The 21737-nt window shown below is 35.6% G+C and overlaps 2 protein-coding genes across 3 annotated transcripts in view; one reads left to right on the top strand and one right to left on the bottom strand.

The window, feature by feature from the left end:
* The window catches only part of LOC111512661 (uncharacterized), a 106356-nt gene that overhangs the window by 42278 nt on the left and 42341 nt on the right, over positions 1 to 21737 (top strand). The window contains exons 3-4 of one of the 2 annotated variants that reach the window (XM_023168809.2): positions 21 to 207; positions 4352 to 4604. In XM_023168809.2, the coding sequence (XP_023024577.2) occupies positions 21 to 207; positions 4352 to 4604 (440 nt within the window). Of the gene's footprint in view, positions 1 to 20; positions 208 to 4081; positions 4234 to 4351; positions 4605 to 21737 lie in introns of those variants that run through there. The other variant, XM_023168817.2, reaches the window with a different exon arrangement.
* On the bottom strand, positions 16251 to 18714 carry LOC141480654 (uncharacterized). The gene is made up of 2 exons (XM_074170855.1): positions 18521 to 18714; positions 16251 to 16715 (listed from the first exon to the last, which is right to left on the bottom strand). Exons 1-2 carry the CDS (start codon positions 18637 to 18639, stop codon positions 16343 to 16345), a joined length of 492 nt encoding a protein of 163 aa, XP_074026956.1. The 5' UTR covers positions 18640 to 18714; the 3' UTR covers positions 16251 to 16342.

The following is a 21737-nucleotide window of genomic DNA, read 5'->3' as shown; positions in this document are numbered from 1 at the left end:
ACGTCATTTTTATATTCCAGCTCTTAGAGCTTTGAATGAAGTAGAGAAGAAATATTTGAATTTACAATTGAAACATGACAAATTAGAAACGGATCTTTTCGAAAGAAATGAGGAGTTTACAAAATTGTCCACAGCCTCCAAGAATCTTTTCATGGAGTATGAAACTCTCAAAAATCAGTATGAAACGGAGTCGAGGGCGATGTCAGGGTGAGTTGATAATATTTCAGATTGGAAAAAATTACTGATTATGGCGGAATTAGATAATTTTCCATTTCAGAGGCATATTTATTGCACTAGCTTAATTGTGATTATGAAAAGCTGAATTTCAATTGTGTGTGATCCTGAAATCACAATAACTGAATCGCAGTGAAAGTTACATAAAAAGGCACAGGTCAAATCTCATTCGATGGTCGGTCGATCCTACAGATAGATTTTCATGAGGGAAGATATCATCGTCGTATGATAAAATATTTATTTATACTCATAGATAGAAAATCATTGGTCCACAATATGAGCCAAAAAGGCTGAAAATGTTTGCATGGTTTCATTAATATGAATTCATTTATGAGAACACTGTATAATCTCAATCCCTTTATATCAAGCTATTTTTAATAAATATACGTGGGTAGTCCCAGAAGTACCCCGGCCAATAAAGAAAACACATTTTTTTAAAAATGTATTTATTTTTCAACATAAACTCCCTGCAGATCTATACACTTTTCGTAGCAACGTTCAATAAGTCAGATACCATTTCTATGATAAAAACTGTCTTGCTCCTCAAAATAGCTATTAATTGCCGACATTACTCCTTCATCGTTGAAAAATCTTTGAGCACTGGAGCATTTTTTAAAATTTGGGGAGAGAAAATAATCCGAGGGGGCTAAATCTGGCGAATAGGGTGCATGAGGTAGCAATTCAAACTTTAATTCGTTAATTTTGGTCATTGTGAAAAGGTACTTTTGAGTTTTGATGAAACAGCACTTTTTCTCAGCCAACTGCGGCCGTTTTTGGTTGATTTCTTCACTCAAACGTTGCAATAAGTTCGAATAATAATCGCCGTTTTTAGTTTTACCTTTTTAAGATAGACAATGAATATTATCCCACGCGCATCCCAAAAAACCGATGCCATGACCTTGTCTGCAAATTAAAACATCTTCACGACACTGTTTTTGCCCGAGTGTGAGCAAACGCGGCACCCATCTTGCACACAGCTTTCTCATGTCAAAATTTTCAGATAATAATCGATGTACGCCCTTTCTGAAATGTCTACTAAGTCTGCTAGCTCGCGCACTTTCAGTCGACAATCATTCAGTACCGTTTTGTAGATTTTCTTCACCGTTTCTGGACTTGTCACCACATTTGGTCGACCACTGCGATGCTCGTCATGGCAGCCCAATACTTTACTGGTGTAAACGGAAAGGCAGACTCACCTAGAGTAGGATCCAGTGCAGCTTTTATACAGTGCATTTCTTTAATGACCCCCCTCCCTTTTATTTTTTGAACGGGTCAACTCAAAAAATTTAAATTTGGAATAATGAAATGAATGCATGAATACTTTATTTTAAAGTGGAATTGACAGATGAAACTTTCGAAATAGCGACTGGGCGCCATCTGGGGAAAAAATCAAATGGATAGGGGGTCTTGTGACACATGTTTTTGAAGCTCCTGACAAATGTCACAACCCTAGAATATAATGTCAATATCTTCAACTACTGCAAAATGGCGAACTTTCAATAATTGCATGAACACATTGACATTTAACTACATAATATAAAGTAATAAGCTTGAGGTCAGTTCAGAAGATGCTCGAAATGGTTGCCTTGAACTTCTCGATATATGAACAGGGTATCCGAACATTTTCGAGCACAGTAACGTCAATATCTCTACAAATATTCATTATTCTGTGTCGTATATACAATACTGAAGCAGGTTCAGTTTCGTACACCTTTTGCTTCAGGTAGCCCCATAAAAAAGTCCAAAGGTGTCAAATCTAGCGAACAGGCTGGCCATTCTGTAGGACCTCGACGGCCACTCAAAACACCGGGAAAAGTAGTATCCAAATATTTTCTTATTTGTCTGGAGTAATGTGTAGTGCTGCTCCATCTTGTTGGAATACAATATACATATCGAATTCTTCAGGATTCGCTTTGACGATTTCAGTGATGAGAGGGTCAACAGTAGTTTCCAGCATATTCAAATACAGTTCCCCTGTTGAATTTTGATCAATAAATAGAGGTCCTACAATATGGTTTTCCAATATTCCTGACCAAACGTTAATTTTTTTCTGTATCTAGGGTATGTGTTTCCCGGAAAACGTGAGGGTTAGTGTTACTTCAATAACGACAATTTTGTCTATGAACATTTCCGCTTAGAAAATGTACATTCGCCACTAAAATAAATATTGTGGAGATAGGTAGGATGCCTTGCTATGATTTCCGTCATGATTCCGCAGAATTCTGTTCTTCGATCAGGGTCATTTTCAGTTAATTGGTGTACCATTTTGATTTTGTATGCATGATACTTATTCCTCTTCAAAAGTCTCCACAGAGTAGAAGGAGACACGTCACAAATATTCACGACGGAATAAGTAGACTGTTCAGGATTTACTACCATTTCACCAATTCCGGAATGGACGGATGACCTGGGGGCTTTCTGTTATGTACACTACCGGTAGTTGTGAATTTGGATACAAGTTCCCTCACCGTAAATAAAAATTGCTTCATTTTTTTCCAGTAGACGAGAATTGACCATTTTAGAGATTGTTGACGTGGTACCGTTCTACTAGTAAAACCGAAAACTAAATGAGAATATTCAAACTGAACAATGATGTTCTTTGTCGTACTGACGTTTTTTTTATCATTTTTATTAACAAAAAATAACTTAACAAACTTAATCGGGTTGTTGGAATTGTCGTATGGCAGATAAGAAGGAATATTTCTTGAAATATCTGTTTGTCTTCAGGAAATTATTAAATGTTACGCCATTTTGTATTAGGTGAAGATATTGACTTCATATTCTAGGATTGTGAAGTATTCGTCCATTTAATTTTTATTTATTCAGATGGCGTCCAGTCGCCATTTTGAAAGTTTCATCTGTCAATTTCACTTCAAAATAAAGTATTCATGCATTAATTTCATTATCCCAAATTTCAATTTTTTGAGACGACCCATTCAAAAATTATAAGGGGGAACATTGAAGAAATGCACTTTATTGGTTGGGCTGAGGCTTTTCAAACAAACTTTTGTACCACATACCGATGACCAATTTTTTCCATTTTCAAAAATTCACCAATAACGTTCACTATTTGTGGCTGCCAAACAAATACTAAACAACGTAGCGTCTTCAAACTTGAAATGTATGCTTTATAGATTGTGTACTTTCTGATACCGTGATATTTTTCAAACAACTACTGCCATCTCTAGGTCAGGCCGGGTACTTCTGGAACCACACTTATTCACACGTTAACTTGGTAAGTAACATTGGTTTTTCTTCCTGGTATTATCCCAAATGTAAAAAAATAGAGGGGGAAATGCATAACAAGTTTCCTAACATATCTTTACATGAGTTGAGCGTGTTTTGAAGCAAATACATCTTCGAGTCGTACTGCTGAAACAGCGTAGTTTTTTATATATAGGTTCCGACAAGTTACACAAAAGAAAATTAACTAACGTGTTTAAATAATTTTTTTTAGATTTGACTGAAAATATTCATTCTCAATTTTTTGAGCTACAAAATTATCGAAAAACATCACTCATTTCTGTTGTAAAATATGTAGTTTCCTCTTATATAATTGATGATGAAATAGAAGGACTTCCGTTGGTTACAAAAGGTAACGCATTTTGTCATCAACAACAATTCTAAAAAATTCCACGTACAGGTTGAAATTCAGAAAAGTCCTTTCGTTGTACGTCTCTTATAATTTCTATTATGAAGAAATCAAAGTTGACTAATTTCAAGTAATTTTCACAACTTTCTTGAAGGTGTCCACGAAGAAATCAAAATATTCTGAAACGGGGACGTGTATGCGAGTTCCCTATTCCTCAGTAAACAAGATTGCCATGTGAATACTCAATAAAAAGTGAAATAAATGAAAACCACTTTTAGTTTTTCCATTACATTTGCCAGAATGAAATGCCATTTCGGAAGTACACCAAACAGATATGACTCAATATCATCATCAATAACTTTTTTCGCCATCCTCATGAAGATATCCTTCGATTATTATTTCAACAGGTAACAAAATGTCGATGGACATTATACAACATTGATTTGACATTCGCACAAAAATTTCACTTTTGACAGAAGATAAATTTGAAATGAAAATTTTCACCACAAAAATCAAATTATTCAGGGCTCTCAAGGATGCGGCGCAGTGGTACAAAGAAAACAAAGTGCTGAAGAGGAAAACGCTGCTACTGGACAAAGATGCCGTAGACGAAGGAGTTGACGCCGGAGACGGAGAATCAAACTCCGATACCGATATAGAAAATTTGAATAGGACCATCAAGCAGCTCAGTAGTGAAGTTGCAGAGTTGCAGACTGAAGTAGATTCTTTGAAGCAGAGTGAGTTCCAGACTTTAGAAGAAAATGTGAGATTGTCCGAGGTATGTGCATTCATTTTATTCAATCATAACAATTTTTTTTCGGAACAAATTACGGAAAAATTTTACTTTATGGGATACTTACGGATTTTCGCGATTTTTTTGTGTGATGATACTACGTGATGGTAGGAATTCAGAACACTTTTTATTTTTCTCGTACTCAATTAGTTTTCGATAGCCTGTCAAAGTTTGTATGATGTCATATTTTACCTTTTTTATTAAGCAATAAACGATTGCAATTCACATATTTTCAATTCAAAACATCTTGTTCCAGATCATCGACCTTTTTTTTATTCCTTTTCATTCACTTTTTGCCAAGTATCTCGAAATTAGATTGAAATTCCATAATTTGTCACATCCTAACTCAACCTAACCTATGTATCCTCAACATCTAACCTGACCTTCAAATTCTAAAAGGAACATATTCTTCACATTATTCTTCAAGTTGTTTCAAAATGTTTGTCCGTTTTCATGGGCTTATTTCAAACTGCGATATTATTGAATACTTCTTCATTATAATCGAAAGGAGGCGCCATTTGAATCAGTACATTTTTGCCAACGTAACACAAGTCGAACAATTCTGTCAGCATAAAAATTCTGTGCTCGGGATTCGATAAAGTCCATGAAGGCCGTTTTTGCCTGGTCCTAATTGGCGAAGGTTCTACCGGTGCGAAAGTTATCGAAGTGTTGGAAAAGTTTGTAGTCGATGTATTTTATTGCATCCCAATCTAATATGTGTAGTATTTGTCTCTCGATGGATCCTAATATTCTTAAGGCTTTGTTACAAATATTGTTCACATGATTGTTGAAGTTCAGATCCTTGTCAAAGACAATACCCAGAACACAAATATTATCTACAAGATGTAAAATATAGTCATCAATGAAACATTCCAGCTCAAAAGTTTAATGTGATTTAGAGAAACGCGGTAGGTACCTTGCATTTTTCCACATTGATGTTCAGCAGGTTTATTTTACAGTAGTTGGAAAAATTAATTATCTTTATCAGTCTGAATCATTTGACAATTTTCTATGGAGGAAACTTCCCTGAAAAATTCGAGATCGTCAACATCGAGGGAGACTTTGGAATTTTCGAAGACGTCAGTTACATCATTAACGAATAATAAAATAATATTGGGCTAATGTGCGTTCTTTGAGGGACGCCTAAGATTACTCTAATTGCATTGGATATACTGTTAGCTATTTTCACATACCGGTTACTTAGATACGAACTGATCAATGACAGTTAGCTGTCAACCACTCCGAGGCCCTCCAATTTAGAAATTAAAAGCCTGTGATTAACAGAGTCAAAAGCTTTGACGAGATCGGTGTGACATCTACCTGGAAGCCTCATCCGAGTTTATTGCAAAAAAATTTGGAAAACATTCAGGTTAGTAACAGTAAAACGCCCTTCATAGAAACCATGTTGCTCTTCAGAAATGACATGCTTGTAAATATTGAAAATTTCATCGGTCAGAATATGGGAGAGAGGAAATAATTCTTCCAAACATTCGGAAAGATCCCCTGGTCAAATGAGTTTTGAAATATTATTTTTAGTGAAAGAGGAAGTGAAATAGTTGATTAACAAGACAGGTAGGATTCTATCTGGACCAGTGTATACCACGACAGAGTAAAATGAATATTTATTGAGATATGGAGCTACAAAAATACATAACATTGAAACTGTCAAAACTTTTGAAACAACCGTAAAATGGTACCCTACTTGGTACTCTTGCCACACATTTTACCTTTATCCGCAAAAAATATATCTAGTACTACTTTTTTTGTACAATTGACAGAGTTGAGGTTAAAAATATACAACTGAAAAGTATTACTAGAAAAGTTCGTTTTATTCGCCAGTGTATCATTTTATAGCCCGTCTAATTTATTGAAACTTATTAATCATAATCACTTCTCGAAATACAGGATGAGTCAAAAAGATTCCTTCGGCCTATGGTTGTCAGGGAAAACAATTTTTCAAATTGCTCAATTTTTTTCGCTGTCATATCAGAAAATACTATCTTTAAAAATTATGTTCCCGCATACTGGGCGATTCAGCCGAGCAAGGCTAACCAAAGTAATATTTTTTTACATGGAACGCCCAGTATGTAAAGTAATTCGATTACATATTTTTTAAATTTTAAAAAAAATTGTTTTTCGAATTTCCATTGCGGCATTGCCAAGTTATCCCAGAAAAACCTACTTTGCAAACAATATTTTTTTAATTCACCACCCGTATGTCTACAGCAATTAAGTGTTTTTTTTAGGAATAGTTAGTCAACATCACTATGATAATTTTGGGAATCTCTACTTTCGGTAAAACCGGTCACGTTTCATTCATCTTCAAACAGACATAATTCAACTTTTTCAAATGGAACACCCAGTATTTTTTCATTTGTATGAAATGTTTTAACATTTCACTACATTTTTTATCAGAGGTATACTATACGAAAAACTGATATTTTACAAATTATACCCAGTTTTATTAATTGTTATAACCACGAAAAATTCATTTATTTACGAACACTTACTTTTTCAATGAGAACAATAACGCCTGAATTTTTTTATTGAATAGAGGAGTCCACAAGAAGTTCAAAATGGCGACTGGCATTATGCAATATATAATGCCAGTTTTCTTTTAAACGAATTCTCTACACGTTCCAGCATATACTCTGGGATTTCCCTGAAAGCTCTAGTGATTCTTCGTTTCATGTATTCTATAGCTGTTGGAGGAGTTTGGTAGACCATCCATTTGATATACCTCCAAAAAATCCGTTTTGGTCAAGTCAGGTGATTTGGGTGGCCACGCCACAGGCCCACCCCTACCTATCCATTTTCGATTGAAATGATCGTTAAGGTATTCCCGCACCTCAGTTCTAAAATGTGGTGGTGCATCGTCTTGTTGTAGCCCGTCCAATAAATTCGAAAACTCATGCCAGAGAAATCTTACATATTTTTTTCTAGTGAGATGCCCATCTAAAAAATACGGACCGATAACTCTTTTTCCGAGAACTCCATCCTAAACATTCAGTGACCAACGCTGTTGATGGTTCAGGCAACGAACTAAATGGGGGTTTTCCACTGCATAATTGCAGCAGTTCCATTTTTATGAAAAGTCGCTTCATCAGAAAATAACACGAAATCAACAAAATAATTTTCCTGCTTGTATTTCGTTTAAAAAATATATTATTGGTTGTCCACGCTCGGATGAATCACCCAGTACGCGAGAAAATAATTTTGAAGGATATTTTTTAGCGATATGATTGCAAAAAAATTGAGCAGTTCAAAAAATTGTTTCCTCTGACAACAATGGACCGAGGAAATCTTATTGACTCACCCTGTACACAGCCGACAAAGTTCCGACTTGAAATATGCAGCTTTATTAATGATCAGTTTAATTTCCGTGAGAACAACGTTCGCTAGCCATAATAAACAAATATATCTACTTTCGATAACCTCCTTTGAGGCGATCTATTTTTGTCCCATTAGTTTCAATAGAGGTGTGGCTCAACACTTAATTCAGATAAATGTAATGATTATTCAAATTTAATTATTGTGGTAACAGAATTCATCTCCCATTTGTCACAATCAAATATTGGTTGAAAACGGTAATTTCTGAAAAATTCTTTTGACATTCGGATGTGATCAAAGTGTGTAATCTTTCAGACATTTATTGGGATTGTTGGCAGTGCTCTGCACATTTTAATGCCTGACGGTTCGTATACAGCTGCGGCAGAAATTATCAAAGGCATTAAGGCGACGAATGGAATGTTCCAGTTTTCCTCGCAGCACATACTATTTCCATAGTAAATGAAACGTCAGGCATGGGAACCTGCAGACCATCATCAACAAACCCGCAGAATAAATTTTGCAAAACAATCGGATTTTTTGAAATGTTCTGGTGAGTGGCACATTATTGTGAGATTTTCACTGGAAAATTATTCAATAGCTTCAACAAGCATTTCCATACTGACTAAATTCTCCTTAATTTGTGTTTGATATAATTCATTCAACAAACAAACTAAATGTTCAAAAGTTCAACAAACTAAATAAATGAATAAATTCTATCTTGCACTCGAAATGTTTTGTCCTCATTGAAGAAAGAAGAGTTCAAACGTTGAAGTCATGCCCCAGACCAATATTACTAATAAGATCTGTGGCAGATTGAAACTGCGCACTGTCCGTGTTATGAATCACACGTTGAAAGGTAAGACCTCGTTAATCCTTAGCTCGCACAAGTTTCGACTACTGAGGTTTGTCGTTCGTAGAGGTGCAACACGACAGCTGGTTAACGGAAGAACAGATTTCAAAACAGATTTTTTAAATATCAATAAGGTTATGCATCCAAAAACAAACTTTTTCCCAATCACCAGAAATACAATATTTTTTCCGACGTTTCACCAACCAAGTTGGCGTCTTCAGGAGATGAACAGATCTTTCAAAGAAAGGAAGAAAACAATTAATTTCGATAAAATGAACCCTTTAGATCATCCAAAAAAGTTACTTTTACACAAACTGGAAGAAAAAGCCCTCTCTAAAAAATACTTCCATATGAAAATTGAATTATACAAAAAATACTTCTGCCTATTCAGTTTTTACTCCAAACATTCGTTGTGGAATTGAATCAGATGTCATTCATATGATTCCAACACAGTATAGTAAATAAAATACGTAAAATTTCACTTGAATGGAACACTGTCATCCTCAATGACGGACATTCGATGTTTCGGAATAAGACACCGTATTGCCTCTTCAGCACAGTACATAATGATATTCATTCGTTTTTCCGTTTGAATCCCAGCCATAGGAATTTTGTTTAAATTAAAGGGGGTATAATTTTAGAAGAGATTAATTTTTGGGAATCGAACGTTTTGGTTTTCTACTTCTCCATCTTTATCCAAAAATGGAGAAATCTTCCAGAGAAAAGAAGAACGCAATTAATTTCAAAAAATGAACTCTTCACAAAGATGTGTAGATGATGTAAAAAACTAGATTGTGTTAGGTTAGATTGGGTCTATTCGACCCTCCACCGCAACCCGCAAGGGTTTATTGTGGCTCACACCTATTCACACTCGACCAAATAAACCCAGCTTCTCAACGAAGCCGATTAGTTTTTATGGTGAGTGGTCTTTAAGGTCAGATGGTAAGAGAACGGCTTTGCCGAACTCTAAAAACCTGATCCGGTACCCAGCGGGGCAAGCACAAAGTATATGCTCTGCTGTTTCATCGTTAATGAGAGAGTCGGATAGTTAAGGTGCAAGATTCCCACCTTGATACCCGCGACAACCTTCCCATATAAGGGTTTTTGCACGTCAGCTACACCTGACGATGCCTTAGATTTAACCGTGCAGGGCTTTTTGGCCTGTGGTTTGGTGAATCATCACTTGAGCACAAACGTTTGCTAACCTGCTCATGGGGGGTTTGTTCCACTACCTGAGACAGATTCTGCGTACGCCGCTCAAGAATTTGGTACAAGGCGGTTTCATAAGGTACCCTGCTCTTGAGGAGACGACTCAGTCGTTTCCTGGCTGCACCACCAAACCTTTTTTTAGGTTCATTCATTGGATCAGGAGTTGAAAAGCTCTCGCTCCTGATCTAAATTTACAGGGAGGTCAGTTGGAGTCGTAAGCTCGACATCCATCTTCTCTGTGGACTCAGCGTCAGAAAAAAATTTTAGGGGAAGAAGGTCAATCACGTCAGAGCCCCGCATTACCGTGACAAGGCGATGCTACGACGAGAGGGCACCCGGTATCTCGAAGGTTCCGTAGAGACAGCTAGACTCAGTGTCATTCATACTCTCGGCACGGATACACACCCCTCAGTATCAAGCCATCGTTGGGATGCCATTCAGTTAGGGAATAACAGAACCACAAGTGATTCTGTCATTTCCGTATCCAGCGGGGCTACGTGGAAGCAGGCATCCGATGGCCGGTTTGCTCAACCCCCACATCCAAAACCAATGCACTCGCCAAAAATAGCATGCACAGTGGTTCAGGCAGTGAAAGATGAACAAGGACAGCCAACCCGCTATCCAAAAAACTAAAACGAGATGTCCCTTTTCTGTCTGTCTGTTTAAAATCTAATTTTCCGTTTATCAGTTGTCGCCCCCATACGACCGACAACTCTCATAAATTGACAAACTTGTGCGAACTAAGGACTAACGAGGTCTTACCGTTTAACGTGTGATTCCTAACACGGTTGCAGAATCATCCCAGCTTCAACCAGATAAATTCTCTCGAGAAAAATATCTGGTCGAGGCTGGAATCGAACCCACGGCCTTGCGATCGTGAGTCGGGCGCACTACCACCGCGGCCAATTTTGAAGATCCTAAAGTCGCCAACTTTGTTGGTGAAATGCATTAATGAAGTTTTCAGTTTTGAAATAATCTAAATACTTTTACTAATTAGATTGATGGAAACCGTATCTTGTGAAGTTGTCTCGTATGCAAATATTTTCTCGTAAAAATTCAGTTAAACCTAACGTTTTCCCTTCAAAAATCTTTTTCATAATATCTGCAATGAATGAATGTTAACTTATATGAATGTGAATATGAATTTTCAAATTCAACCACTCAGGAATTAAAAAAAATATCTAACCAATTATAATTGACAGATATAGTTCTCCTAGAGACATTTTCATCGTTCTATCGCTTTCCGTTTCTTTCAGTCAACGAAATTGCTGCACTACTGCATTCGTTTACGGATAGTCAGTCAATGGTATTATTAAAATACCAGACATGACATGAGGTTATTTTTAGAGGAAAGAGAACTCGAACGGACAATTAAAACAGCATAAATCTCAATGATAAAACAGAAATAGAAAAATGGGAATGAAGAAGTGACGAGATGACTATATTTCTCTTCGAATTAACTAAAAACCCGTTAAAAAATTTAGCCAGTGGAAAACAAAAACTTTTACTGAACATATTTACTATATACTGGGTCCTATCAGTTTCTATGTAACATTTTCTATGTGCGTTATAAATCATATTATTCACATGGAATTTTTATTGATACAATTTTATGAAATATTTCATAGTTGATGCTTGAAGAGGTTCAATAATCAAAAGAAACTACCCTCATGCTATCTCTGACAAATTTGAAAATCGGGTTGTTTTCAATAATTTTGAATAGTGAAAACTTTTATTTTCCAATCCTTCCCTCATAAGAAAATAGATATTTCGAAATAGAATCTCGAAATATTCATCTCTTCCAACTACCAACACCGTAGGTTCTGGAAAAAACGTGCTGGTAAAAACTACTTCCGTGGCTAGTACCACGCTGGATATTGAATGTAAGCAAGATACCTCACAGAGGACAGTCTCGCAGATGATTCTCGTTCATATAGCAGCATGCTGAAATCATTCGAGTGGATCACATACAGACCGGTTTCGAGATATTACCTCTCATCAGAACAGGAAACATCCGACCCAAACAGCAGTGTGTCTACCAGAACCTACGGTGTAGGTAGTTGGGAGAGGAATAATAATTTTTTATATGTATGTATCTCTTGTTTGAAGATAGTTGACAATGTTTCGTGGTGCATTTCATTAGTTTGGACTTCCATTGTCAAATATTATATAAATTGATTTGAAATCCCTGTAAAAAATTAAAAAAGAATAGCTGAAAAATTAAAATTATATTGATTAAAAGAAAACTGAAACTGCAATAAAATAAAATACAAGCAACAACTGAAAAATAAAAAAAAATGAACAATCAACACGAGATGAAAATCAAAAAGTTATCAACAAGAAATGGAAATTGAAAGATTCCAAACCAAGTTACTTCAGTTTCGATTGATAGTATCCACAATCGTCTTCGGATGATAACTAGAGATCTGAGATCTGACTATTTATAGGCCATTCGAGTGCTTTCACCAATCCCCCCTTTCCTCCCTGTGCTTCAAAGGTTTTAGCGGAAACTGATCGTTTGGCGGGAGCTGGTCGTGTTCGGCTTGATTAGAGGTTTCCATATGTTGCGTATCTCTACGCTAGCTTGACTAAAAGCATTGTTGGACAACATATATGCGGCTTCTTTGAATTTTCTCCTAAAGTAGTGTTCCTCCTTGTGGATGATTTCAGCTTGAGCTCACTTGATGTTATATTGATGAGTCTAAGCATGCTCTACTATTCCTGATTTGCTGGTTTCTCCTCGACGTGTGTGTTTCTTGTGCTCGGCAATGTGAACTTCCAATGGCCTCTTAGTTTCACCGATGTATGATTCTCCGCACTCGCAGGGTATCTGTGAATGCAATTCTTGGAATCGCAGTCCGCGTTTGGTGACATCGTTTTTGTGCTACTATGGAAAGTGTTCCCAGATCTGAAACAGGTTCTGATGTTATACTTGGATCCAATCCTATTTATCCTTTCCGACAATCCTCTGATGTAGGGAAGTACAAGTACTAGTTGTGGCGGCTACTCTTCCTTGTGGAAGCTAAAGCCTGTTCCACCATTATTTGGTAGTAACCATTCCGTTAAAGGTCATTTTTGATGATGCATAATTCCTTTTCTAGACCTTCCTTTGTATTACAGAGCCCGAAAGCACGGTATAGTAGAGTCCTAATGATTTCTCTCTTAGTCGATTGATGGTGGTTGGATTCCTGGTTCAGATACTGTCCTGTGTGAGAAGGTTTTCGATATACAGATGTTTCCCATTTAGTGTCGGTCCTCTTCACCAATACGTCTAAGAATGACAATTCATTGTGGACTTTCTTCTCCATTGTGAAAGTGATGGAAGTGATGTATCTCTTCGCGATACAGTATTCAAACTTATTTTGATTTCTATCAGAGAACTGATACATGGGATATTTCTTCCCCACCTGGGACTCCGTTCACGAGATGGAGCTAGTTAACGATCTTCCTCTTAGGCAAAGATTTCATACAAGCAGTTGAATCACCTTGATATTATTTGAATCCCAGGTACTTTGTTGTTTGGGTTGGATCTTTGCTACACTGATGAGAGGTAATACTTCGAAACCAGCACATCAACAACCGATGAAAATGTTGAGGAAGGAAGAAAATTGTTTCGGAGAACCTTCGAATCACTATTAGAGAAGTTGCTGAGGATGTCAGGCATGAATCGTGTGACAGCGAAGTTCGTTCCAAAATTGTTGAATAATGACCAGAAAAAACCGTTGCATGAGCATCCATATTTGCTTGAAAGGGTCATAACTGGTGACGAATTATGGGTATGTGGTTATGATATCGAAACCAAAGAGTCCAATTGTCCCAATGGAAGAGCCCAGGACCCGAAACCAAAAATGCGCTCCAAGTTCGATTAAAAGTCAAGGTTTTACTCACTGTTTTATTCGATTACCGTGGCGTAGTGCATCAGGAATTATTTCCACATAGTCGTACGATCAATAAGGAGTATTATCTTGAAGTTATGCGCCGCTAGCGAGAAGCAATACGAAGAAAACATCCAATAATGTGGAAAACAATTCTTGGCTTTTGCATCATGATAATGCCGCTGCTTTTTCATAATTTTCTGGTCAAAAACAACACCGTAATCACACCTTAGCCATCTTATTCACCAGATTTGGCCCCCTACGATTTTTTTTAGTTCCCAAGATTGTAGGTAACATTGAAAGGATGCCGTTTTACGACGATTGAGAAGATAAAAACCGATTCGCTTAAAAAGCGATTCGCTTTGAAAAAATGAAAATTCACCTAATATTTTCAACAGACTTCGTATCTCTCCTCGATACATTATTCGAACTTATTTTGCATTCGGCACACGTATACAAATCGATATAAAATTTCTTTCAAGTTATATTTATAATAATTCCACTCTTTTCATTTTTGAGTTATTCGTTCATTCTTTGGATTTTTCTGCAAGTTTGTCAGTATTTAGTCCAAGCCAAAAAATACCAAAAGCATAATAGTAGTAATAATAATGATAATAATAATATTTATTTGACTACGTTACATAATATGTATAATATGTTTGAAGCAAGTCATGTTTGGCTTCACATTTAAAATGTACAAGTTAACATTTACACAACATTTACAAGTTAAAATTTACACAACAATCACATATGTAAAAACTTTGAAAATCAAAAAGAAGTAGTGACTTGTATGTTACCACAAAAATGTATTCTGAAGTCATCGACAGAATAGAAGCGATGCCTCAACAAATAATTTTTCAATTTTCTCTTGTATGTGTTCAGACTGAGTTCTTTGAAATCTTGGGGCAAAATATTGTACAGAGAGTAATCTATGAAATTTTCTGACGATAAGTGAAGACGAAATCTATTTGTTCTAATGTGGTGAGCGTTTCGTGTGTTATATTCGTGGATATGACATTGTTTCGCCAAGGATGGTTTCTTCTTATGGATTTCAATCAATACATAATAAAGAAATAAAGTTGGCAATGGCATAATTCTAAATTTTTTGAAGTATTCTTGACAGTGATCCCTGTATCCAATATTAGCCAGCACTCTCAGTGCCTTCTTTTCCATCCTAAATATTTCAATGTCGTACATCTTAACTAATAGGAGAGTGAAAGAGTGAAAAATATGAGGTTTTTAATATATTTGCGCTTGTGATGTACTTCAATTGGCGAAGAACAATTAGAGAACCCGAGAGTTTTCTCTTCAGTTGAGAAATATGTGCAGACCAGTTGAGTCTATTATCTAATGTAATGCCCAGTAATTTAACTTCAATAGTTTCACAATTAGAGATGATTTGATTATTAGCAGAAATCCGGATGTATTGTGTTTTCTGTAAAATTAGTTTCAGCTTATTAGATAGAAACAACTGATTAGCACTATTAGATACCTCGTCGAGTTGAGACTGTAATATATCATTATTTTCATCAGACAGAATGAAAGTGGTGTCGTCCGCAAAGTCATTCACAGGAATGACCAATGAGAGCGGGCCCAAAACAGACCCTTGCTGAACGCCATGCTCAACAGTTTGATAAGGTATCGTTGAGCATCACTGCTTGTTGACGATTAGAAAGATATATTCCCATTAAGTGGAGCGGAATACCTCTAACTACATAATAGTTTAATTTTTCCAATAGAATTTCATGTGAGACGCAGTCGAACGCTTTCAACAGGTCACAAAGAATCAACGCAGTGTGATTGCTCTGCTCAAGTTCCTCAATCACGCCAGACACGACGTCGAACACTGCATCTATTGTTGAGCGTGACTTTCTGAAACCATATTGTGAGTTGCTGAAAAAATCATTATTCTCAAACTTCACATTTAAATTTTTGAATTCATATTAAAGTAATTGAATAGAACTGGCCGATACTTGATGAACATCCATATTAAAAAACTAATCAATACAATTTATTGTATGATTTTCACTATAAGGGTTTTACGAAAACCGCGATACGTGTTTCGCTATACAATAGCTTCTTCAAGCATAAACTTCATGAACTTGAAGCACAAGTTTATGCTTGAAGAAGCTATTGTATAGCAAGCATAAACTTGAAACACAAGTTTATGCTTGAAGAAGGTATTGTATATTGAAACACGTGTCGCGGTTTTTGTGAAACCATTATAGTGAAAGTCATACAATAAACTGTATTGATTAATTTTTTTTCATATTAAAGTAATGAAAATGATCTCAGTACCAATCTATTGTTTGTTCTGAAACATCTTCAATACAGATTTCCATTATTTAGAGACAAATTGAAACAGAATTATTTATCAATATTTTTTAATCATTCAATAAATAATACATACATAAATAATAATATATCTCACTCATTCTCATTCTTTTCATAAAAAACAATCAGAATCTTCCGTGGGCATTCAAAAATACACCAGCTTCAGGCCGTCCAGTTCCACCAGGTCCTCCAAAATGCCTTCCATATTGTCCGGTCAAATCCACTCCATAGTTTTTACCTTGGTGAATGTTATATCTCCCACCAGCGGCGACATCTGTCCCCCAACCGCGCACGTTATTAGCTCCTGCGAAGGCAGAAGAGCCGGACGGCTTGTGGTTGTAGTCCAAGCGTCCACCAACTTGGTCAGGTCTGAATCCGTGTGATCCAAAGTTTTTAAAAGCGGATGCAGTGCCGTCCAATCGGTGACGATCGTTGTTGTAGAGTGTTCCTCTGTGACTGCCTCCAAAACCCGAGTTTGATATGCCCCAATTCGTTTGTCTGCAAATAAAAATTTAGGTTTCAAATGTACGAATTCTGAATTTTGTTGAAGCTTCTATAGCATCGAATTCATTAGGGATTTATTATTACTCAATTATTATGGATAGTCAAAACATAGTAATGTTTTAGTCACGATGAACAATTTTTCATCAGAGAACACAAAGAAAATAAACTACTCAAAATGAATATAGAGACATGTCCTTAAAATGCAATAACTAAAAAAATATGTATGATTTTGTCAAACATTTATATTTATAAAATAGTTTATAGGTGCCTTTATTAAATTCAACTTACATTGTTTTCAAAATGCTGTTTGGTAATACGATTAAAAAGAAATACAGAAGAGTGTCAAAAACAAATAAAATTCATTTGAGAAAAATGTTCATTAATAGTGAGTACGTCTACCCCTTGCTCTAAGAAGTTCGGCACAACGACGAGGCATGCTTTCCACTAAATTTCTAATTATTTGTTGTGGTAACTGCTCGTAAATGGTCAAAACTTGTTTCAGATTTTGGAAGGGTTGATGATCTTTCAAACGTCTTTCCAGTTTATCCCAGAGCTGCTCAATAGGATTTAAATCCGGACTATTAGCTGCCCATCTCATGACATTAATATTGTGCTCCTGTACGACATTTCTCAAGACCCTGGCTACGTGTGGCCTGGCATTATCTTGTTGTAAAATGAACCCAGCGCCCATATTTTGGGCAAATAGGACGACATGAGGTTCCAATATCTCCTCTATGTAACGGTCAGTCGTTAAAGTCCCTTCCTGAAATACCACAAGGTCCGTGTGTCCTGTCGAAGTTATACCAGCCCATACCATTATCGATCCACCTCGAAATGGAACAATTTCTTCATCCAAATAGCGTTCACCGGAATGTCTCCATACCTGAACACGTCCGTCATTGTTGAATAATATGAATTTCTTTTCATCTGTAAACATTAAATTGGCCCATTGCTCTAAATTCCAATTACGATGCTCTTGACAAAAGTTTCTACGGTTTCCTCGATGAGTTGGAGTTAATCTAGGGGCTCTAGCAGATTGTCTTGCATGGAGTTGTACTTCGTGAAGTCGGTTTCGTATCGTTTGGTTCGAAATTCACGTTCCCGTAGCTTCTATAAGGCGATTTTGCAGTGTTCTAGCAGAATCGGTGCGACCCCTAATCGTCCAAAGTCGTAACAAATGATCCTCTCTGCGGGTTGTTGCCCTTTGTCGATTGGGATAAGGGGCTCTTTTTAGTATGCTGTGAATTTGGTAGCGATTCTAAGCTCTGGAAACCGAAGAATGACTCACATTAGGCATTTGGGCCACACGACGCTTTGAATACCCTACTTCGATCAATGCCACTGCTCTAGCAACTTGAGCTACACCCTACGTATCCTTTTACCCATTACAAAAACATTCATTCTTTAAATTTTAAAATTTAGTACCTATCACGAACTAAAGTAAAGTGAAACTAAATACAGAATTTTTCATATTAATGATTTTGTAGCTAAAAGTACAAAAAGAAGTAAAAAAAATAATAAACAACCGGATGGAACATGATAAGTGTAGTATGGACTACACACCAGGAGTTTTTATCATGAAATAATACATATTTTTTACATATTGGATTATAAGGATGTGTCCCTATATTCATTTTGAATAGTTTATATGAAAAGAGTTATCAAAATAATATCAAATGCTTCATCAATAATGTAATTATTATAATTTCAGTTTTCAAAACCATTCGTTCGAACATAGTGTAAACGTTTGGTGTGGTTTGAGTGGTTTGAGTTTGAATTTGGATAACCTAATTCCTCACCTTTTCTGTCGACTAATTGGAATAACGTAATATTGCTCTCCATCTACATCTTCCACAACATCGAAGGGCATCGCAATAGTTGCTGCCACACAACAAACTGCAAACACAAAACACTTCATTTTTATTTCGATGAATGAATGAAAATTTCGGATGTATAGTATATCTCGTTGAACTAATGAAATATCAACACTACAAGTTCTTTTATACCCTGCCTTTAACCGGTAGAAATTTTTGGAGATGGTACTTCCCCATTTTTAGATTCATTAATGATAAAAAGATGTCATTTTCGGTTAATGACGAAACATGATAAGAATGTTTCTTCTTTTGGGAACATTAATTACATGTGATAATTATAAACTAGATAAGTGTGGAGTAATAACAGGCAATATGATGAATCACATGATCTGGTGAAAAGAGGATCATGTACTCAACAGCTATTGAAAAAAAATCAGCATATTGAAAGTCGATTAACAAACTTTGTTTCTTTCTCTCTTTTTGTTCCAAATGTCATAATTTTGCTGGTATCAAGAATTTTTGTATTTTGAAGAGGATCTGAAGGAAATTTTGACTTCAGCCATCAGTGTTCGCTGAAAGAACGTGAAAGTGACCAAAATGTATGTAATAATTTTGGACACATAGTTTCTCTAGAGGCATCGATTAACTTTTTAGGAGTCAGACTGGATACTAATTTGTTTCTTTCCAGAAACAAACACATCTTAACACATCTCAAAAGAGGATTTATAACAAACGATATTATTGAAACTAAATTATATGATAATTATTGTCAACAAACCGGTTTAATATAGCTAAACTTTTCGGAAAGAGAAGAGTTTTCATTAGTAGTCTTAACACCTACGTTGAGCGGTGTAACAATTTAGTGATATGAAAATTCCCCAAAGATAGATAATTTTCTTTTAAAATAATTCCCAATTAAACCAGGTACGCGTAAAATAAGACTTCTCTGCCTGCTTGACTTGATAAGAAAAAGCAAGTATGGGATGCAATTATACGGGATAAGCTTTAGGTTGATTTAATATTTTTTCACTTAGAACCTGTGCAAGGAATTGCCAAATATATGCTAACACGTTATACCTTTTTTTGTGAGGTACTCTCTGTGCCTACGGTTTCTCAGTATTTTTTGAGAGAAAATGGGTCGCGAGTTGACAAAAAAAAATAGAAGTTGAAATTATTTCTAGTTAATGAAAGGGCACCAATTAGTTTGAGCTCATACGTGAAATTTAGACTATACATAATGTATTAACTGATAAATTATAATTATAAATAGATGGAGTATCAAGAAAAGAAAGAATATTGTTGAGACTTATAATATCTTGAAATAAAAATGTTACGTATATACAATAAAAAAATTATTGTATCATGAATGATTCGCAAGATGTCGCCAATAAATATGAGTGATGACCATAGCATTCGCGTACGTATGATTATGTTTTACACATTGCAAACCTGATGATTGAAAAATTGCGGACTTCATCCATAAACCATGTCGTAGATATTGACATTGGTACTTCAACTCGGTGGTCTCAATAACTCTGATTACATATATAATTTTTGATGGATCAATTCTCTATCCCAATCTTTTCCTTGAAGAATGTTGTGTGAAATTGAAACACAAAAAAAGAAAAGGGACCTGGAAGTGGAACGAGGATTCATAACAGATTGACTTGAATGAAGCAAATTCAACAACTTGAAATTTCTTGTATGCACTCAACAGTTTTTTGATAATTCCTTCTTCGAATCTCGGAAACAAAAATCCTCTTATCAATTCTCGTATTTCTCCAGCAGAAACAATTTGCAGAAACACCATAGGTTTAAATAAAAGATGATATACCAGTGAACCTCACAAGTTCGAATTGAATCATTCCAATGTTGGGGTATGGTTGAATGAATTATTTTATTTTTTTTATGATGGAATTGGCCGATACTTGATGAAAATTCATAACTAATGTATTTAAAAAACACTTTATTGTGAGATTTTCACTAAACGATTTTACAAAAACGCAACACGTGTTTCGTGTTGCGTTTTTGTAAAAGCAATGGCTTCTTTGGGCGAGTAAAGACACGCCCGATTCATAATATTGATATGCAAGTTCACAATCGGTTTAGAAATTTTTGTTATACTGAAAATCATATTGATTTAACCCATTTTGGGTTTGCTCTGAACCATATTCATAGATGCTCAAATTGTTTTAGCTTTGCGTTTCATATAAATGAGTACTTCTTTGGAATATTGCTACGATATACAGAGCTCCACTCCTAAGCATACTCTGAGACTGGTATCCAGAAAAAAATATCTGCTTGATTGAACCCAAAACTCAATAATTCATAAATAACTTTATTATTACGGTTTCATCACAGGCAATAAATCTGTTCAAATCTAGAAATTAAAATCAATGAGAATGAAAACACACTTTCTTTATCCAATGAATGTAAATTTTTGGGACGCTAGATAATTGTATGAACTGGAAGAGTCATTGTAATTAACTGATATTGAAACTAACTTCTGTTTCGTATGTGATACGATATCTTAAGCAATATTAACCACTGAACAGTTAGTAAATTAATACTATGCACATATAGAATCTAGAATCAGATATGGCATTTGTCTTTGGGGAAGCTCTTCAATGGCTCCAAATGTATTTATCGCCCAAAAAAAGATTATACGAATTTTAGCAGGTGTTAATCAGAGAACCTCCTGCAGAGATTTATACACACATTTGAAAATTCTAACTTTCCCGGATATTGTCATTTTTGAAATGTGTGTATTCATTCACACCAATAGGTCGAAATATGATCGCATTTCATCTTACCATAATGTAAATACAAGAAAGTGCAATGATTTTTACATAAATTCAGGTAACCGCTGACTTACCTCCTTACTTGGGGCTAAAACTTCATTACAAACTGCACGACTCATTGGAAACTACTGATAGAATTCAGGTTTTCAGAACCACCCTTAAAAGGTTTTTATTAAAACATAATTTTTATACCCATAGATGAATTTTTCAATCTTTCGTAATTTTATTTCTCTATCACATTAATTTAATAAAGCTGGGGTTGAATGAAGTTGATGTGTTTTGTCCATTATTGTATACATATGACAATTTTTCATCTATGTTTGGTTTAATTTTACTTTAAGTGTTATTTTATGTATGTACAAAATGCTTTTTGACGTATCTTATAACTTTGTAAGTTCTAC

The sequence above is a fragment of the Leptinotarsa decemlineata genome, unplaced genomic scaffold (assembly GCF_025532065.1).
Source record: "Leptinotarsa decemlineata unplaced genomic scaffold, Ldec_3_MD MMD2_tig00000008_RagTag_RagTag, whole genome shotgun sequence".
In the NCBI taxonomy this organism is placed as follows: Eukaryota; Metazoa; Arthropoda; class Insecta; order Coleoptera; family Chrysomelidae; genus Leptinotarsa; species Leptinotarsa decemlineata.
Note: the sequence above shows the minus strand (reverse complement) of the source record. Positions and strands in the feature narration are given on the sequence as shown.

Excerpts from the sequence above, each read along its gene's own strand:
- LOC141480654 (XM_074170855.1), bottom strand. The coding sequence starts at position 18,639 with ATGAAGTGTTTTGTGTTTGCAGTTTGTTGTGTGGCAGCAACTATTGCG. Across the intron at positions 16,716-18,520 it reads CCAATTAGTCGACAGAAAAG|ACAAACGAATTGGGGCATAT; the intron begins GTGAGGAATTAG and ends TTTTATTTGCAG.